At 39.6% G+C, this 19,516-nt stretch overlaps 2 protein-coding genes across 3 annotated transcripts; both read right to left on the minus strand.

Moving 5' to 3' along the window:
* Positions 1-302: 302 nt before the first annotated feature.
* Positions 303-6,650, minus strand: LOC5517746 (neuronal acetylcholine receptor subunit alpha-10). 2 transcript variants are annotated; one of them, XM_001637747.3, is made up of 8 exons: positions 6,424-6,650; positions 5,855-5,963; positions 4,858-4,997; positions 4,740-4,784; positions 4,361-4,470; positions 3,648-3,789; positions 2,622-2,807; positions 303-1,931 (listed from the first exon to the last, which is right to left on the minus strand). In XM_001637747.3, exons 2-8 carry the CDS (start codon positions 5,937-5,939, stop codon positions 1,185-1,187), a joined length of 1,455 nt encoding a protein of 484 aa, XP_001637797.3. In that variant the 5' UTR covers positions 5,940-5,963; positions 6,424-6,650; the 3' UTR covers positions 303-1,184. The 2 variants fall into 2 exon arrangements, with proteins under 2 accessions (XP_001637797.3, XP_032218085.2); XM_032362194.2 differs by lacking the exons at positions 4,740-4,784; positions 6,424-6,650 and having other exon boundaries at positions 5,855-6,272.
* A 1,489-nt stretch (positions 6,651-8,139) lies between these two features.
* Positions 8,140-19,463, minus strand: LOC5517795 (neuronal acetylcholine receptor subunit alpha-7). Its single transcript, XM_048728298.1, has 6 exons — positions 15,894-19,463; positions 15,271-15,410; positions 12,784-12,828; positions 11,294-11,403; positions 10,990-11,131; positions 8,140-10,048 (listed from the first exon to the last, which is right to left on the minus strand). The coding sequence occupies exons 1-6, from the start codon at positions 15,955-15,957 to the stop codon at positions 9,086-9,088; spliced, it is 1,464 nt and encodes a 487-aa protein (XP_048584255.1). The 5' UTR covers positions 15,958-19,463; the 3' UTR covers positions 8,140-9,085.
* Positions 19,464-19,516: the final 53 nt, after the last annotated feature.

Consider the following 19,516-nt stretch of genomic DNA (forward strand, 5'->3'; position numbering starts at 1 on the left):
TTGAGTCATTCTGTGAAAAAAAGGGAAAAAGAACTCTGAGCCATTGCCATACTTTTTTTTACACCTTAGGGGGTGGGTAAGGAACAAAAAAAATCATACACGATGAAAAGCCTGGAAAAGAATGCATGCAGCCCTAACCAGACAAAAGAAATACAACGATTATGCACGTCTTGGAGACAAGAAAAAAAAACATGCACGACTGAAACCTCCTCACCCAACCCCCCCCCCCCCCCCCCCTTCACTTTTCTAATGGTCTGTCCCATCCAGGGTGTATGGGCGGGTATAGTTAATTTATCCAAGCATCATTGTACCACCTTTTTTTCCGAAATATGAATACAATTACGCCGAGTAACACTGTATTCTTGGATCAGCTACGAATCCTTGATTTAGGAACACGTAAGTCACCTTTTTGACGGTAAATGTCGAAATATTTGATATAATGATTGATACGGAGCACATGATTCTCCATTCTCACGTTATCCACAATGCTGGGTCGATTTTAGGGGACGCAATACAACATGGCGCCGTGAACATGTTGATTTGATACTGAATGGAAGCTAGAAAATGGTAGGTTTTGAAAATTGTGCTCTCAGAACACCTTCGTTAGTTAGATTCACAACCAACGTTCTTGCATCCCCTAAAATTTAATTGCTCTAATTACTGTGAATCTCGACTCATCAAAGGAGTCCAACCATTTACACTGTATTTGTAGCGATATGAACTCTGTATCCTAGCAAACGAAAAACCTTGTGGACCGAATAGAGAAGAAGTTTATACAACGATTTTTTTGTTTGTGTTTTTTTTCAAGTATTCCAATTAATGCAAATCTCTAAAATACACCCTCGCCCAACAAAGTAAGTGACACTTTAAACTTTTTCTTCTCCATACTTATTAATAGACATATCACATTGAACCAGATAATATGTTCAGTTTTATAAGAAACTGCTTAAAGCAATTCAAGCCAAAAGGATTTTACCCGTGCCAATAATGGTAAATGCAAGAAAGTGTCGGTCTTATTCCTCTTATACGGGACCTCGTGTTTAAATCCTAGACACACCCTTGTACTATAAAGTGCGTATAGCCGGGGTTCATCAGGCTAATTTACACGTGCCCATTTGTCTAGCAGATCTTTCTCCTTGAAAGACCGAAGCAGGGGCACGACTAATCGATGCGATAACCCGACTTTACTTCGGTACCCAGTCGGTCAAATTTTCCACAGGAGCCCCAATAAATGCTATAAAAAAATTGATAATAATTGAGGCTACCATGCTCCATTTAAACAGACTGTTCAGCACTTTTGATGCAAACTTCCACTCTTCCTTTAAAAGTTCTTTTCTGTCCTCCTCTCGATACTGATTTAAAATGAATTTCTCAAACTTTGCACTTGTACCACTGGGGGAGACCCTAGGAGGACTACGACTTGCCCCAGACTCCGCAATGGAACCAGTGGGAATATCACCACAGGGTAACCACAAAGCTGGAGGATATTTATCCAAAGAATTGGTCCTGTAGATGTATTTCGTGTCTTCCTCGAGATTTCGCCGTTTCTCTTGAATCTTCCTCCACTCCTCTGTCAATCTAACAAGCCACGCCCCATAATCACACAAAAGCACTTTCATCCAATTAGGGAGAGGATAAGAATCGGTATGGTAAAGCATCAGAACGAGGCATGTATACACCAGAGAAAGGAAGATATTAAACATGGTGAGCCCGTAGTAGCGCACGATTAGCGGGATTTCCTCGTTCGGGGGGAGGGAGTCTGAGAGCATGAGCTGGATGATGCTGAGCGAGAGGAGCACCGTGATCCCCATGCCCATCCGCTCACCGGACCCTGACGGGAGGTAGAACCCGAGGAAGGTCAAGGCCAGCATGATAAGACACGGGGTGAAGCAATTGATGACGTAGTACAGGGAGCGCCGGCGAATGTTGATCTATGGTTTGAAGCAAAAAAAAAAAAATCACATTACTACAGATAAAGGGAAACTAATTATTTAAATCACTGACACTCTCTATATAATGTAACCGACAGTTTATAAGGTCCTTATTCCAAGTTCTAAAGGCTATATCGCTATGAATAAAAAAATCCATGAAACGAACAGCTAAAGAGCACATCTATTGGTATCGAGGGTGTCCGTTATATGGAGATTGCAGTGTACAGTGTTGAAAGAAACTCTTCACTCGAATGCATTATCTGATTATTTTTCACATAATATAGGACTTGGCTATAAACCTTCATTCACTTAAATTAAGTGACAGTCAATTCCCGCTTGCATAAAAGAATATTACTGACATCTCATAATAACGGACCTAAGAAGTATCTCCCGTGAAACGGAAGTACAAATAAATGTCCGAAAATAACACACGTTATTACGGGGACACATAACGGACACTAAACAAGGGGGGTCCGTGAAAGCGAGAGTTTATTGTATTACTTTATTTGAAATAAGTGACAGTACAGCCCAGTCCACGGCGATTCTTTCGGGTTCCCTGTGCTGTTTCAGGTTTCCTGTGGTTGGTGATGTGACGTCATCCAACACCTTCAGCCCCCTTTGCCAAACGATCAACCACAGGAATCCCGCACAGAGACTGCCAAAATGTCTAAATATCATATTGTAGTCTACCTTGTATAGGAGGAAGATGTATGGATGGGGGCAGCATCTGAACTTCGTCTCGTGTCGTTCCGCTGGCATTCCCTTGAGAACCCATTCGCCGTTTGAGATGAAAGAGTTAAGGTCTCCGTTGCCCACGTTAGTGAGGTTGACCTCGAACACGTTATATGACCACGACCCCAGCTTCAGGATGCATGTCTGGGTAGATACAATTTTTATTTTAAGGTTTATACACGTATACTTGTACCGTCGGGACCGTAATTAAGTGTCCGGTATAGAGAGAGTAGTCAAGCTAGAAGATGCATGTCTGGGTAGATACAATTTTTATTTTAAGGTTTATACACGTATACTGTCGGGACCGTAATTAAGTGTCCGGTATAGCGAGAGTCCGTGAGAATAGCCATGCTTGAGGATTCATATTTGGTTAAAGGCATTATCTAAACCTTAAAGGTTCATACACATTCCAAATAGTTTGGCACTCAAAGTAAGAATACAATAATAAGAATACATTTGTTGCAACCTATAGTGATTCAGGTATATGATGGGGCTTTTCATATTCTCGGCATTCAACTAGGTTAGTCATGTAGAATTTTCGCCTTTTCTACCAGTCACTTAGTTGGCTTAGTATTTCGCCTACGCCCTGGTTCCAGTGCTTATCACATTATCGCAGAATCATTTTCCATTTCTCACTCAGCCTGCTAGTTCTTTTTTGGGATTATCAGGTAATGTTGTTTTCGAATATTGGGAATAATGTGGCGAGCCCAAAGCTGCAAAGTGGAAGACTATCATTCACGCTGAGTAATGCCTGGTGCACACTAGTGATATAACGACATAACAACATAAGGGCGCGCACTCTTATTATGTACGTATGTAGTGTGTGTAGTGCTCCACATAAAGACATAAGACATTATGTCCATGTTGTTATGTCAGGCTTAACATACGTTAAGAGTGTGGGACCCTATGTCTTTTTTGTCACTAGTGTGCACCAGACTTTAGTGAGCTGCGTGTCATTCAGTGAAAATACAACCCTTTTCTTACCTGGTCGTCGAATGGGAAATGCCTGATGTTAAGTGCGCAAGAGCTTTTGTAGATGGTCGGGAAAAATCTAGACACCCCGCCACGTGACGTGATGGTTAGACTGTGCTGACTCTCCTTGTCTAACTTGTAGTCATCACGGGCACTAGGATAAGATATTTGGTATCACATTACAAGCACTAGGATATAAAATATGCTCTGGAAATAAGTAGGTCTGTAGAAACACAATCGAGAGTATCACAAGTTCTCTTGGATAGTTAGAAGGTGATTTCTTACTTGTAATAGAATGTGATTTCTCCTACTTGTTATAGAGGGTGATTTCTCTTACTTGTTATAGAGGGTGATTTCTTACTTGTTATAGAGGGTGATTTCTTACTTGCCATAGAGGGTGATTTCTTACTTGTTATAGAGGGTGATTTCTTACTTGTTATAGGGGGTGATTTCTTCCTTGTTATAGAAGGTGATTTCTTCTACTTGTTATAGAGGGTGATTTCTTACTTGTTATAGGGGGTGATTTCTTACTTGTTATAGAAGGTGATTTCTTCTACTTGTTATAGAGGGTGATTTCTCTTACTTGTTATAGAGGGTGATTTCTTACTTGTTATAGAGGGTGATTTCTTACTTGCCATAGAGGGTGATTTCTTACTTGTTATAGAGGGTGATTTCTTACTTGCTATAGGGTGATTTCTTACTTGTTATAGAGGGTGATTTCTTACTTGTTATAGAGGGTGATGTCCGGTAGCCATAGCCTTGACGCTTTAATGACAATGTTATCGACGCCATCATATGCCGAGACATTCCACCGCAACCGGGGATCCCTCCAATACTGTCACGTGATTAAACAGACGTGTCAGTCAGTCATCAGTCAATCAAAATTTCAATCAATCATCAATCAATTTGTAATATGTCAATCAATTATCAGTCAATCAAATAATTAATCAAATAATTTGGTGCCGTTTGAAGAATCCTTATTGGTTTGAGAGGACAAAGTTTGACCAAATATCACAAGGATTCATATTTCTTTAAAGGTTCAATAAACAAGATAATAAATTTGGTTTCTATTCAGGGATGACATCGTCTACAATGTCTACTTACTTGCCGAACCCAGATCACCACCGTCATAGTCTGAGCACGCTTATTCTTTGCGCATAAAAAAATGAGAAGGTCAGGAACAGATAAAATACACCTCTTGAAGCTCAAAGATTTGAATTACCACGTCTATTATCTGGTTCAGCGCAAGGTCCAGACGGACAGGGACGCCTTTGTCGAGAGTTTCTTTTGGAAGGACATCCTTGTTGTATGTCCTGAAGAGATCCATCTCTAGTTTCTGCACAACCTCTGTCCGCTTTGTATCTGGTGTAAAAGGCATTTTTGATCCAGGCATGAGTTTCAAGACCCGAGAGTGATGTCACGTTATATGGGATTACTAAACTATGAAGTCGTTATTCTAAAATCGCCGACACAATTATTAAGATAAATAATTTATTTTTGGTTTGAACAAAATTGTATTCATCCTTTATTTGTATCGCAGAAGAACAGTTTCTTTAGAAAGCAAGTAATTTCACCATATGCTAAAACTTAATAAGACATCTGTATAAAAAGCAGGAGAATTCCTGAAAAAAAAAAGCTGAATGGAGTTGATAAAAGAAATGGATGAATAAAGAAATTAAAAAGACACTTTTTCTTCCGTTACTTTAAACAGACCAAAGTAACCATGGTCTTGACGGAATTTACAGGTAAAGGCCACCGTTGAGTAACGCGCACATTGTGCAGAAAGCTATGAATTCTGACAAATCAAATACTATCTATCAAAAATTTCAGAGCAGGATCTTTCTTTAAGAAATCATGAAGAGAGGAGGCATTCATTCATATGGTAAAGATCTTAATTAACACAAGAAATTTCAAAACATTGACATGTCCTCTTAAAGTGGGTAGTCGAGAAGTTTCTTTGGTGAAGATATTTTTGCGATTAATATTAATGCTCTGTTCTATGAATAACAACTCTTTTCATGGTCTGCAGTAGACGATCTATGCAGGGACCTAAACATTTACTTGTAAAGCTTATGTATACATTTACACCATATCACAAACCCCCAAAATACCGTATTTTTTATAAACGAAGACAAAATAACACAAACACACACATACGCACACATTTGACCCATTAAAGAAAATATTCATATTCGATATTTTTATTCTATATGGCTTACCGATAGCGAATCCTTTCCATATCAGCAGACCTTGAATAAATATCTTGAATATTAAGCCAAGAGTTGGAGCCAAACGCAGTGCCATTATTTCGCTAGGTTGTTGACAAGCCTATTAATAAGCCATAACAGAACTAAATTCAGAATCATCTTTTTTACCCATTCAAAAACAGCCTGAAGGCATGGATCAAAGAAAAAAAGTACTTGAATCTCTCAGCTTTTCGGTTGATTGACGGCCCGGCTTAGAGTCTTAACGCATTTTGATGTTCCAGCAGGTGATTTTTGAATAACTTATTCCAATTTGTCCTACTGCTAATTATCCTAGACATTCAACATAATTGCTAAATTTCTTGTATTCTTCTTTTAAGAGTAGTTACCGCTAGAGCAACAAAACAGCATGGGATTTCCTGTGAGGCATTTTACAGAGCTCAAACATTAAGATTGAGTTTGGCAATCTTCTCGGCCTAGTACCACACAACACTTTGGCGCTAACTGATTTTAAAACCAGAAGCGTCAATTTGAAACAATATTTTATCACATAAAAGATAACAGACAGAATCGCTAAAACCTACCTTATTTCAAGCCCGCTATGGTTTAGCCATAATCAACGAGGGTATTGTGTTTAATTTGGCGGTTTGTGTCAGTCAATATAAACAATTTGTAACAAAAGGATTTCTCCTCCAGTGGTAGTTTACTGTTTGATCCACGAGCTGTGAACAAAGGAAAGTATTCTAGCTCCCTCTAACATCGTAACCAATTTAGAATCCATAGTGAAAAATCAGATTACGCAAATTGGATGAAACAATATTAAACGTTCTGAGATTGATAGAGCGTTAAAAGCTTGGACATGATGGGAAGAGACCCCCCCCCCCCCCCCCCTAAAACCACAATCTATATCTCCAGTTTTATCATAGGTTTTCCCGGGTATACGCAGAGATACCTCCCCTTGTTAGATTTTGATAAGATAAATATATCCCGTATGAGATAAAATGGAATAAATAACAAAAGCAAATCGAAATTGTAATGCTATAAATCAACACAAGCCTGAAAAGTATGTTGTACGTCAATGTGAGGTGTATTATTGCTATAAATCAACACAAGCTTGAAAATTATGTTGACGCCAATGTGAGGTGTATTGCGAGGACATTTCGATCGTTAGTCTTTCGTCAGAGAAAAAGGAAAAAAATATATTTCTTTGAGTTTTTTGTAGTTAGAAAAAACAGCTGAAATGGAGAAAAGAATGATGAAGCCCTTTTAAAACTTAAAGTACATATTTTGATTCATAAAGTTTGACCGATTTCTATATACTACATTGGCCCCTGGAGCTGTTAAAAGAAAAAGTTTATTTTTGTCAATACTGATTATACATCTTAAGGCTCCTGACAAATTGACACCTACAGGGGGCGGGGTGTTGAATTCAAGCGTTAATTAGAGGTTCCAGCTTTTTATTTTCGGATTTCGGATTAAACAATAAAAAAGGTCATAAGAACAAATTGTTTGGAAACTGCATGTCACGCATAAGTACAATATAGATACATGCATACATTATCGAAAGAATATATATTTTTAGGTCAAATAGCAAGAACACATATTCATGCCATTTTCGTTCCCAGGCTACTCTCGGACAGCCTTTCTTACTTTAGACTTAGACGGTGTAGTGGTGGCTAGGCGCTTTTTACCCATTCTTACATGCAGGCTTCTCGCGTAGTCGCAAAGCCGGTTGAGGACAACCTTTTGTCAATCATATATTGTCCTACTTAACATTAGCGAGCATTGCTGGCAAAGTATCGCGGGCTCAACTCACGGCAATAGTTAACCCATTTTCTCCTATTCCACCCATTACCAACAAGGGATAAATCCACAATCCATAGGAGCCACCAAATTTCTAGTTATTGTTAGGTTGAACTGCCCGGGTGTCTTGACATGCGAGATTTTGAAATAATCAGCTTGAAAAAGGAATGTTATTTTAGAATAATTTTAGGATAAGGTAGTAAAGCGGTTTATAAAAGGCCGTTTGTTGAGGGGTGGGTTGGTGGTGGGGGGGGGGGGGGGGGGAAGAAGGGGGGGGTAATATGGAGAGCCTTTTCTAAGTACAGTTTCAAGAGTCCTTGCGGTTTCCTAGGGTTCCGCTATACATGAGTAATTAGCCTATCTTATATAATCGTCTTGAAGCGAGTCGTTCTCCCTTCGGCAAGGAGACAATGTAATAATAAATTTCATGGTATAAAGATGGCTTTCATGGTGGTTAAGAAGTGAGGTTGATCAGAGTAATAAAAAAAACTCTACAATTGAAAACGGCCCATCATTACCACTGATCAAACACAAATTACAAAATATATTAATCACGTTCTTGAATAACAATTTCTTTCACAATATACATATTTGATAAGTACTTGTACGAGTACAATGTATATATTTTACAAAGAATATATTTTCACATCGGCAAAGTTAATAGCGTGACTCTATCTTCGCCCCTTTTAAATACTTATTAGTGTATAGCGTGACTCTATCCTCGTCCCTTTTAAATACTTATTAGTTTACGTTCGGGGTACTGAACACGCCCACCAGCCCGAGTCACCCGAGTTCTTTATTTTCCCCACGGGGTTAGTATCACCATCGTACATAACATTACCCGTTTATATGGGCCATAAGCTGATAACGAGTAAGGTCAACACAGGCCAAAAACTTATTCCGAGGTGAGGATGAGGCAGTCTCTCCCAGCCCCCCTGAACCTGTGGTCCCAGGCCCAGGTCCGGAAGTTTGATATTTTCTGGCAAATCGCACATGGACACAGGGATCCCGCAACAGGATTAACGCAATCGCAAACCAATCGTTTAAGGGGCTGTAATGTGGGATATCTCGACCGAGGCCGCAGGATGGCGATAAGACTACATCATCCAATTGAAAAACAGTTTCAAGAGAAAATTTTCTGTTAAGTAACATAATTAACCGAACTTCTTTGCCGTTGACGAGCTGGGTGGAAACGTCACAATAAGGCGAGTACTAGATGACCAGTTCAACCCCTATGCTTACAGTGCAAAGCTCCTGCAGCGTTCAAATCATCTTATTCACTTCGCTTGTTCCAAGACTGTCTTCATATTGAAGAACACTTATGTTCCTTTTTTGCCGAGTAATCAGGTAGAGTTGTAACAGTGATTGCGAGACGGGCCCAAGATTGCACGACCCAGACCAGACCAAGACCGCACCCACATCATTCAGGGGAACGTGGGTGTGCTATGTCCCCAAATTGGCTGACGGCGCTGATATAATGACACTCACGCAGTTGAAGACAACAAGAAGAAGAACTATCCACATAAACACCTTATTCAAAACATGCGCTGCGAATTTCCACTCTTCGCGATATTGTTCTTTCTCCTCGTCTTTCTTCGCGCGATTTATGAGTACGTCTAAACCCTCAGCGGGTTTTATTATTTGACTTATTCGTCTCCGCACCATCGCGTTACCGTTTCCAGTTCTTTTAAGCGGTAAATTAACCGTACACGACTCTTTCTCAGACTCAGAGTTCAGGTGTATCATCGTAAGGTTGTCCTGACAGTCGTCGCTACAGTGGTTCTCACTTGCAGAGTAGCCGCGTTTCTTGCGGTATTTGTTTTTCTTGGGCGTATCATCGGGTGGTACGTCATGGCGTGTTATACGGAAAATAGTCGCGAACCACTTACATATGACAAGACGTACCCAGCCTGGCAGAGGCTCGGGGGCGTGGTGATGAAACGTCAAAACAACACACGTGAACACGATCGATACAAACACGTTGATCATCGTAATCGTGTAGTACCGAGAGATCAACGGAACAACTTCGGAAGTCGCCGGCAGCTCTTCGGCAAGCAAAAGAAGTATGACAGTCAAGGACAACAAAACGGTGACCCCGACGTTCATTCGCTCGCCTGACTCGACGGGTAAGAAGAATCCGAGCACAGTCAAAGCTGACATTAGTACACAGGGAGTCAGGAAGTTCAGGATGTAGTACATTGTTCGCCGGCGGATGATGATGTCATAGGTGAGGTATGGGTACGGCTCAGGGCAGCAACGATACTTGGTCACGTGTTTAGTGGCGGGCATATCGACTAATACCCATTCCCCGTTGTCTGTGAAGGACTTGATGTCCCCTGGACCGCTGTGGAAGATATCCAGGCTGAGCCCGTGGTACGACCAGGAGCCGAACTTTAGGATGCATTTCTAGAAGAAAATCAGAGATACTTTAACGGACAGAGAAAGCTCCAACACAATACACGTCAAACATACACACCCATTTTTATATTCTTATTCAAGTCAGAAGCTGAAATATTTCCAATTGAGCATCATTGCAATTCAGCATCATTAGACTATGAATGTTTGATGGTTATAAAGTGTTATTACAAATAATATGTTATAAAGGTTGCATTTCCAAATGTAAACAAAAGCTAAAGAATGGCTGATTGACATTCTATAAAAACTTGAAATAAATCTTCTTACTCTTTTAATCCCTTTGCTCTCTCACTTCTTTTTTCTTCTTTGTCTTCATAATCCCCCCTGAGACTCTCCTCTAGTATTCAATAATATTACGCTATCACCTTTGCACCGCTCTTCCTTTTTTTTATCTTGTCTTTTCTAGAATACAACAATCTCTCATAATACTCTCTTCTTTCCACCAGTATCTCCTCTCCCCATCCTACTCCCCGTGGCTCCCATCACCTCCTATCCCCACCAATCTACTTCTCTACTCCCCTCCTTCTACTCTAATCCCCCTTCGTAGGTTCCATTGCTCCCCTCCTCCTACTCTAATCCCCCTTCGTAGGTTCCATTGCTCCCCTCCTCCTACTCTAATCACCCTTCGTAGGTTCCATTGCTCCCCTCCTCCTACTCTAATCACCCTTCGTAGGTTCCATTGCTCCCCTCCTCCTACTCTAATCACCCTTCGTAGGTTCCATTGCTCCCCTCCTCCTACTCTAATCACCCTTCGTAGGTTCCATTGCTCCCCTCCGCCACGGTAACTTACAACCTATTCCGAATTCTACTCTCCCCCCCCCCCCCCCCCTGCCATAACCCATCTTCTCTTCTCAGGTCTCCCTCTCCCTCTTCTCGTATCTTGTCCTTTCTAGCCTCTCATTCCCTCGCCTTCAAGGATATCAAACCCTCACCTGATCGTCGAATGGGAAGTATGTCACGTCTATGGTACACGAGCTCTTAAAAATGGTTGGATAATACCAGCCTATTGAGCCGTCCGAGTTGACAGTCAGTCCATAATATTCCTCTTTCTCCTTCTCATAGTTATCATTAGCGCTGCAAGAACAAACACAGTTAAAGGGGCACTTACACAACGCAAAACATTGGTGTCGCTAATAAGTGTTGCTAGGGATTATTGAGGACTGTTGCTGAGGATTATTGAAGGACATTTGTCAGCAAGATTAGATGTTAGCTAGTCCAAATTTAACCCACACTTACTTGTTATATAATGTGATATCTGGTAGCCACAGCTGCCGAGATGGTGTAACAAATGACTTGATTCCCCCGTACTTGGTGTGATTCCAGCGCAATCTAAAGTCAGTCCAGTACTGTAATAACATAAACAAACAAAATTGTTATTCCTACACTAAACATGGAATAAAAATACTTGTTGAATGCATTGTTCACAGCATTGTTCAACACTCTGTTAACTCATGCATAGGAGTTCTATTCAAGCAACTGCATCACATCTTTTATCAATCAAAAGCTTTCAAGCTTCAGACACCAGGAAATGAAGTTTAAACTACTATGTTTGCGAGAGTTAACAGAACTGTTGAAAGCTAAATTTAAGTAGCTTACCAGTCAGACTATGTTGAAAGCTATAGTATAGTATCTTACCAGTCAGACTATGTTGAAAGCTAAATTTAAGTATCTTACAAGTCAGACAATGTTGAAAGCTAAATTTAAGTATCTTACCAGTCAGACAATGTTGAAAGCTAAATTTAAGTATCTTACCAGTCAGACAATGTTGAAAGCTAAATTTAAGTATCTTACCAGTCAGACAATGTTGAAAGCTAAATTTAAGTATCTTACCAGTCAGGCTATGTTGAAGGCTATAGTATATTATCTTACCATTCAGACTATGTTGAAGGCTATAGTAAAGTATCTTACCAGTCAGGCTATGTGGAAGGCTATATTAGAGTAGCTTACCAGTCAGACTATGTTGAAGGCTATATTAGAGTAGCTTACCAGTCAGACTATGTTGAAGGCTATATTAGAGTAGCTTACCAGTCAGGCTACGTTGAAGGCTATATTAGAGTAGCTTACCAGTCAGGCTATGTTGAAGGCTATAGTATATTATCTTACCAGTCAGGCTATGTTGAAGGCTATATTAGAGTATCTTACCAGTCAGACTATGTTGAAGGCTATAGTAAAGTATCTTACCAGTCAGGCTATGTGGAAGGCTATATTAGAGTAGCTTACCAGTCAGGCTATGTTGAAGGCTATAGTATATTATCTTACCAGTCAGGCTATGTTGAAGGCTATATTAGAGTATCTTACCAGTCAGACTATGTTGAAGGCTATAGTAAAGTATCTTACCAGTCAGGCTATGTTGAAGGCTATAGTAAAGTATCTTACCAGTCAGACTATGTTGATGACTATATTAGAGTAGTTTACCAGTCAGACTATGTTGAAGGCTATATTAGAGTAGCTTACCAGTCAGGCTATGTTGAAGGCTATATTAGAGTAGCTTACCAGTCAGGCTATGTTGAAGGCTATAGTATATTATCTTACCATTCAGACTATGTTGAAGGCTTTAGTAAAGTATCTTACCAGTCATACTATGTTGTATGCTATAGTAAAATAGCTTACCAGTCAGACTATGTTGAAGGCTTTAGTAAAGTATCTTACCAGTCATACTATGTTGTATGCTATAGTAAAATAGCTTACCAGTCAGACTATGTTGAGGCTATAGTAAAGTAGCTTACCAGTCTGACCCAGACAATCGTGGTTATGGTTTGAAGTCGCTCGTCCTGAAAGAAATACAGCTTTTATCGAACACATGCTAAGATTTCTTACGATAAGGAACAGACGGACAAGCAAAATCCATACACAATAAAATAAAAACCTTTTAAAAAAAGGCCTGCAGCCAAAACAAGAGAGACAACCAAGGTAAAAATCAAGCACATCATGTAGAATACAAAGAAGGCAGGAATACCCCCCCCCCCCACCCCCGCGCCCCAAGTCCCTCCTATTTCTTTTCTAATGGTTCGTCCCTAAGTTGATTTAACACGTTCCTGGACGACAGATGACATGGGCGATGCACCTCGTTCATGTGGGCTCACACAAGAAACCTGTTTAAACCTGTTTGCTAACGTAAAAAACCTGAGAAATCTCACCGTTTGTTGCTAAGAAACGTCTCTGCTTTGAAAACTTCCCTAATTTCAATATCTAATTTCTTAAGCCTAAAGATCAATGGAAAACCCATAAGGGCGAGTAAGGTGGAAGAGGGTGACGAGACAAAATACATAAGTAAAAAGTTATTTATGGAGAACGTTTTGCAATTCATTTTCTGAATTTCTTCGTTTAAACGTTTTATGAAGCTTACATAACAATAAAATATTGTTATATGCAAACATATTGTTTTAGGAAAATTGAAAAGCATGGTCTCTAGACAAATTGGAGATTTCATTATTTTAAATGCCCCTAGAATGGATGATATATGAAATAGAAAAGTTCTGCTCCTTGTTTTCACCAGATTAGTACGAAAACCTTTCCGACTATGTCCCTACCAAGTATGGAAAAAAAATCAAGAACAAACTTGTATATTCACTTGTAACATCCCTCCAGTTCGTGTCGAACCAACACAACGTGAAGGTGTCAAGGGAATAAAAACATGTAACTAATAAAAATGAAATTCCATGTCCAAGGTTAAGCAGTGCGCACAATTATTGGACAATTTCTTTTGTCTCAAAAATGAAAATTTAAAAAGGATCCGTAATTAAAGAATGCAGTCGCTAAGCGAAAACAGTCGCTAAAATTAAAACAGCGGAAGTCTATCTTGAAATTAATCAAATCATTTTAAATAAAAAAGAAGTGTGAGTAATGTAGGAACATGAAAGGAAACCGAGAAATGGACTCAACATCTTTATCGGATTTTCGGTCACTCGAATCTGAGAGCAATAAAAGTAATTATAGCTCGTTAAGATTATTCAGGATCTGATTACCAAAAATTGGCACCTTGATAACCATTTCTTGCTCAAATAAAGAAAAAAAAACATGTTTACGAATTGGTCAGAAGACTCGTTCAGTGGCGCAAGTTGTTAATTTGTGCTCACACTGATTTCGATATGACTAAGCTTTAATCCTATGCCACAGCCTTACCAACAAAGACATGCTAGACCGCCAGGGTATAGGTTCCAAGTCCAGGGACAGTATTATCTTATCAATACAATTTATTATCTGTTCTAAGATTTTATGGCAAAACATGCAATAAAGTAAGAACTACCTAATTCTGAATTCCATGTGAGGTCAATGGTTTTATATTTCAGCAAAGGTTGAGAATTGTTTTGCTTTGTGATTTGCGCGCCCTCTGTCGTTTCAATAAATGGCGGAAGCTGGCTTAGGACTACCGCCGGGGAGATTTTCAATTAAGCCCACGCGGTCTCCCGCTGTCATCACACTAGTGCCCTTTCATGTCTCCAAGACCCCACTGGCTAACATATTCATTGAACAAGTCAACTAGCAATGGCATCCTCGGCTTTCAGTTGTAAACGTGAACAAAATAACGATATTGTTTACAGGTGATATTGAAATTCTCGGGACGGTCGAGACACGGGGCGGAAAATGGTTTTTACTGTAAGCGCATTGGACACTTTCTGAAAAATGTTACTTTTCTCGGTGGGCGCATGTGGAGAAAAAAAGAAGGAAAAAAGTGTACATAAATTTCATGCCACAAAAACAATAACATAGAAACATAAATCCTTGATACAAGCTAAAAGCTTCGTTTTTATTCAAACAAAAAAGCGAGGCGATAGAGTAATAAATTATTGAACATGTGCAAAAGCCTAAAAATCAGACGCGTTCACGGCTAACTAGGTAAAGACACGTAAAGATGTGTACTTTCCCAGGGGAAATGCGAAGTTTTCTCACCACCTTCTACATTGAACCTTATCTATTCATGACCAATTTGGCAATTCTTCCCACAAATTATTCCCTTCTTTCCGTTATCAACCACCAAATCTAGCTAAATCCCCTTAAAACTCAAATAAACAGTGCAAAATATGATCTTGACAATATCACCTAGAAATTAAAGGACTCACAAAGGAACCTAAATGCTCAAAATATCGAAGCAGGGAATTACCTGAAACCGATAATGCGCAAATTTTGAACCATGTGTATCTTATCTTCATAGTGAAAACATAGATATCACCGGGATTTTTATTGTTTTAAGTGACTTAATTCTAAATACTTACCAAATCTATTATCTGATTCAGGGCAATGTCGAATTTTATCTTTATTGGGATATCTTTGTACTTCTGAGGAATGATGTTACGACTATAGTTGGCTAACAGGTCTCCTTTTAAACTCTCCAAATGGTTGAAGTGTGCAATTCCTAGAAGAAAAAAGAAATTTACATTCTGTGACATTTTTTATCTAGGGACTAGTCAGAAGTGATAAAAAATTAAAAGAAACTAACTAATCAACCACAAGTTACATATAACAACAAAAAATAAAAATGTTCGACAAGCTAAAAAAATCCGCTATCTAAGAAATGTTTTGTACACAAATCGAAATTATCAGATTACTTAAGATTGTAGCAGTGTGTACTACTATAACAAAGAAACAAAAAGAAATAATATTCCCATTCGTTCTGGATGTTTTTTAACTAGAATGGCTCAAGTAAAAAAACCTAAGATTTTCCGTGTATATCTCAGCTGCTTAATTTTTTTTGTAAGATTAGAAAAATAACAAGATGGAGCGATGAAATAGCTGGATATATTGATTGAATGTGAGCCCGCCCGCCTCGGTAAAAACAGGTATACATCGTAACAGTGATATGAAGTCGTAAAACCGCATTAACTTAGTCCATACTCGCCTTCTGCACCCTTCCAAGGTGGTAAGAACAAAAGCAGATACAGGCAACCGACAGCTTTCAACATCCTAACAGAAGTCAGCCACAGAGAGTACACGGACCCGCTCGACAAAAACGCGCTGAAGGAGCCCTCCTCTATAGCGCGCGTCACGGCACGTCGCAGCAGCTGATACGCCGAAGGATCGCGTGGAAAAAGCCCCGAGATACAGTAAGGGTCGAGGAACACGCACGTGGTGATACCAAGTTAGAGCCGGCAGAAGGATGCACCTCTCCTGATGAAATATCGAGTCGTAAGCTGCAGAGGCACCCTGATATGCTGCGGTCCGGCACTAGACAGTACAGCGGTCCGGTGATTAATTAGTAATAGATGAGATATAACGAGCGCTGCTAGGCTGTGCTCTTATAAGGCGCTAAGTAAACAAAATAGACTGCGAATAAGCTTGAAACTAAAAGAATTAGTGCAGTGACTGTTTCATAGCTCGAACTTGTGTATTCTCAGGCAATCATACCTTGAATTACTAAACACAGAACACAAATCTGTATCGCCTAAATATGCATGACGCTCATCTCAATATGTTTATACAATTGCACATTTTTTTTGAGCCAGATATTCTCATAACGAAAATCTAGAGTCTTAAATTTTTTTTCTTTGAAAAAAAAAAGGAGAAAAGCATCGATTTATTGTTGTGTGGTGATTTGGGGCAGTTCTAGAGGTGCCATATAAGTATTAGTAAGTATTTGTGTTATTAGTATTTGTTGCTCGTAATCAATTGATATTTGATGTATATAACATTGTTAAGATGCAAAGCAAGGTTTCTTTATGTGAGAAATACGTGTTGACATCGAAATTGATATTCAAGTGTTGGAGTGAATTGCTGGATACGCACACAAGAAGCCGCGTAGGAAAAAAAAACATAATTGTACAAGTATAGATTGGTGTTATGGGGTACATAATTGTACAAGCACAGATTGTTATTATGGGGTATTGGGGGAGGAGAAGGTGGAATGATAGACAAACAGTTCTTTAAAAGTAGCAGAAATAGTTTAAGCGATCAGTATACTTGAACAGTGTAAAGGATATTGACATATGAAGATGCGGTTTACTTTCTTGGGAAAAAGATGACCGCTGTATAAATACTTTCATATACGATCGACGTTTTAAAAAGCTTTTACTTCTATATTCTAGAATCATTCTAAATAAAACTGGACGATAATCTATATATGAAATGCATTCCAGGAACATTTTTTTAAATGTTCTTAAAAGAACAACTGGGACATCTGTCCCTTTTTGAACCAGTAAACACAGTTCCATACTTTGATGAAGGAATTCTCCCTACACAAGCTTACAAGCTTTACAAAGTAAGAACACATGGTAAGACCAAGCGCGTATGCGTTAGTTTATAAAGCATAAAACAGTATGCAGATTTTCACTGCAGATGTTCACGAATGCAACAGTTGCATTTCCAATTCAGGCTAACCACAACACAGAATATAGTCAATAAGCCCAGTTCAGTTATTTTACCGCATTAAAAACAAATTATTTTATATAAGCGAGGATTTACATATAAACACGTTATAAGATAGAAGGGAGGATTTATATATAGACACGGCATAAGATAGAAGGGAGGATTTACATATAAGCAAGGCTTTAAATAGAAGGGATCATTTACATATAAATATGTATAACTTCGGCTTTAGATAGGAATGACTTACATATAAACACGGCTTTAGATAGAAGGGTTTGCACATAAACACGGCATAAGGGGGGAGGATTCACATATAAACACGGCATTAGAAAACGGGAGAGTTCACATATAAACACGGCATTAGAAAACAAACACGGCATAAGAAGGGAGGATTTACATATAAACACGGCATAAGAAGGGAGGGTTTACATATAAACACGACATTAGAAAACGGGAGGATTTACATGTAACACGGCATTAGAAAACAATGAGGATTTACATATAAACACGGCATAAGAGGGGAGGATTTACATATAAACACGGCATAAGAGGGGAGGATTTACATGTAAACACGGCATTAGAAAACAATGAGGATTTACATATAAACACGGCATAAGAGGGGAGGATTTACATATAAACACGGCATAAGAAGGGAGGGTTTACATATAAACACGACATTAGAAAACGGGAGGATTTACATGTAACACGGCATTAGAAAACAATGAGGATTTACATATAAACACGGCATAAGAGGGGAGGATTTACATATAAACACGGCATAAGAGGGGAGGATTTACATGTAAACACGGCATTAGAAAACGGGAGGATTTACATGTAAACACGGCATTAGAAAACAATGAGGATTTACATATAAACACGGCATAAGAGGGGAGGATTTACATATAAACACGGCATAAGAGGGGAGGATTTACATATAAACACGGCATTAGAAAAAGGGAGGATTTACATGTAAACACGGCATTAGAAAACGGGAGGATTTACATATAAACACGGCATTAGAAAACGGGAGGATTTACATGTAAACACGGCATTAGAAAACGGGAGGATTTACATGTAAACACGGCATAAGAGGGGAGGATTTACATGTAAACACGGCATAAGAGGGGAGGATTTACATGTAAACACGGCATTAGAAAACGGGAGGATTTACATATAAACACGGCATTAGAAAGCGGGAGGATTTGACATAAGATGTAAACTATCAGGATCGAACAGATCAGCCCGTTCACGTGACCAGACGACAACACCAAATAATCCCAAGTGCGGGTGACACAACTAGTACTCAATCCCCGCGCAACTCTCGCCCCCCGCTGTACGCTCCTGTACAATAGGCCTTTTTACAGTTAATGGGTCTCGACCGCTAAAGCAAAACTTAAACAGATCAGAGTTTTTTTTAAACTTTTTTATACAAAATTACGGAAAGGCCTTTTAAAGGATGTCTATCGCAGAACATAGTTGCTTCGCGCTCACAAGCATCCATTTCCATAGGCTTATCCAAGGAAGTAGGTGAGATATTTTCGATCAGATATCGTCAATAAAGTATAGTTTTCTTGCAAATAGACCGTTGTGAGCAATAACAAAAGATTGGAATAAGCCATTGGGTCTTTGCGCTGAAGTAATTTCTTCCCATGATCCTTTGCACCAGAATACTCCTTCCCGTGACCCTTTGCGCAAGTAACACTCCTTCCCGTAACCCTTTGTACCAGGATACTCCTTCCCGTGACCCTTTGCACCAGTAACACTCCTTCCCATAACCCTTTGCACAAGTAACACTCCTTCCCGTGACCCTTTGCACCAGTAACACTCCTTCCCGTGACCCTTTGCACCAGAATACTCCTTCCCGTGACCCTTTGCACCAGTAACACTCCTTCCAGTGACCCTCTCATCTAGTAACACTCCTTCCCATAACCCTTTGCACTAGACTCCTTCCCGTGACCCTTTGCACCAGAATACTCCTTCCAGTGACCCTCTTTGCACCAGGATACTCCTTCCCGTGACCCTTTGCACCAGTAACACTACTTCCCGCGACCTTTTCATCTAGTAACACTCCTTCCCATAACCCTTTGCACTAGACTTCTTCCCGTGACCCTTTGCACAAGTAATCCCCCCTTCCGTGTCCATAGTCCTATGCGCTGGAAC

The sequence above is a fragment of the Nematostella vectensis genome, chromosome 5 (genome assembly GCF_932526225.1).
Source record: "Nematostella vectensis chromosome 5, jaNemVect1.1, whole genome shotgun sequence".
NCBI lineage: Eukaryota > Metazoa > Cnidaria > Anthozoa > Actiniaria > Edwardsiidae > Nematostella > Nematostella vectensis.

Coding starts and splice junctions, on each gene's coding strand:
- LOC5517746 (XM_001637747.3), bottom strand. CDS start 5,939: ATGGCACTGCGTTTGGCTCCAACTCTTGGCTTAATATTCAAGATATTT. Junction 4,998..5,854: donor ATGGAAAGGATTCGCTATCG/GTAAGCCATATA, acceptor CTTTTACACCAG/ATACAAAGCGGACAGAGGTT. Junction 4,471..4,739: donor TGGTGATCTGGGTTCGGCAA/GTAAGTAGACAT, acceptor ATCACGTGACAG/TATTGGAGGGATCCCCGGTT.
- LOC5517795 (XM_048728298.1), bottom strand. CDS start 15,957: ATGTTGAAAGCTGTCGGTTGCCTGTATCTGCTTTTGTTCTTACCACCT. Junction 11,404..12,783: donor CGATTGTCTGGGTCAGACTG/GTAAGCTACTTT, acceptor ATGTTATTACAG/TACTGGACTGACTTTAGATT. Junction 10,049..10,989: donor ACTTCCCATTCGACGATCAG/GTGAGGGTTTGA, acceptor ATTTTCTTCTAG/AAATGCATCCTAAAGTTCGG.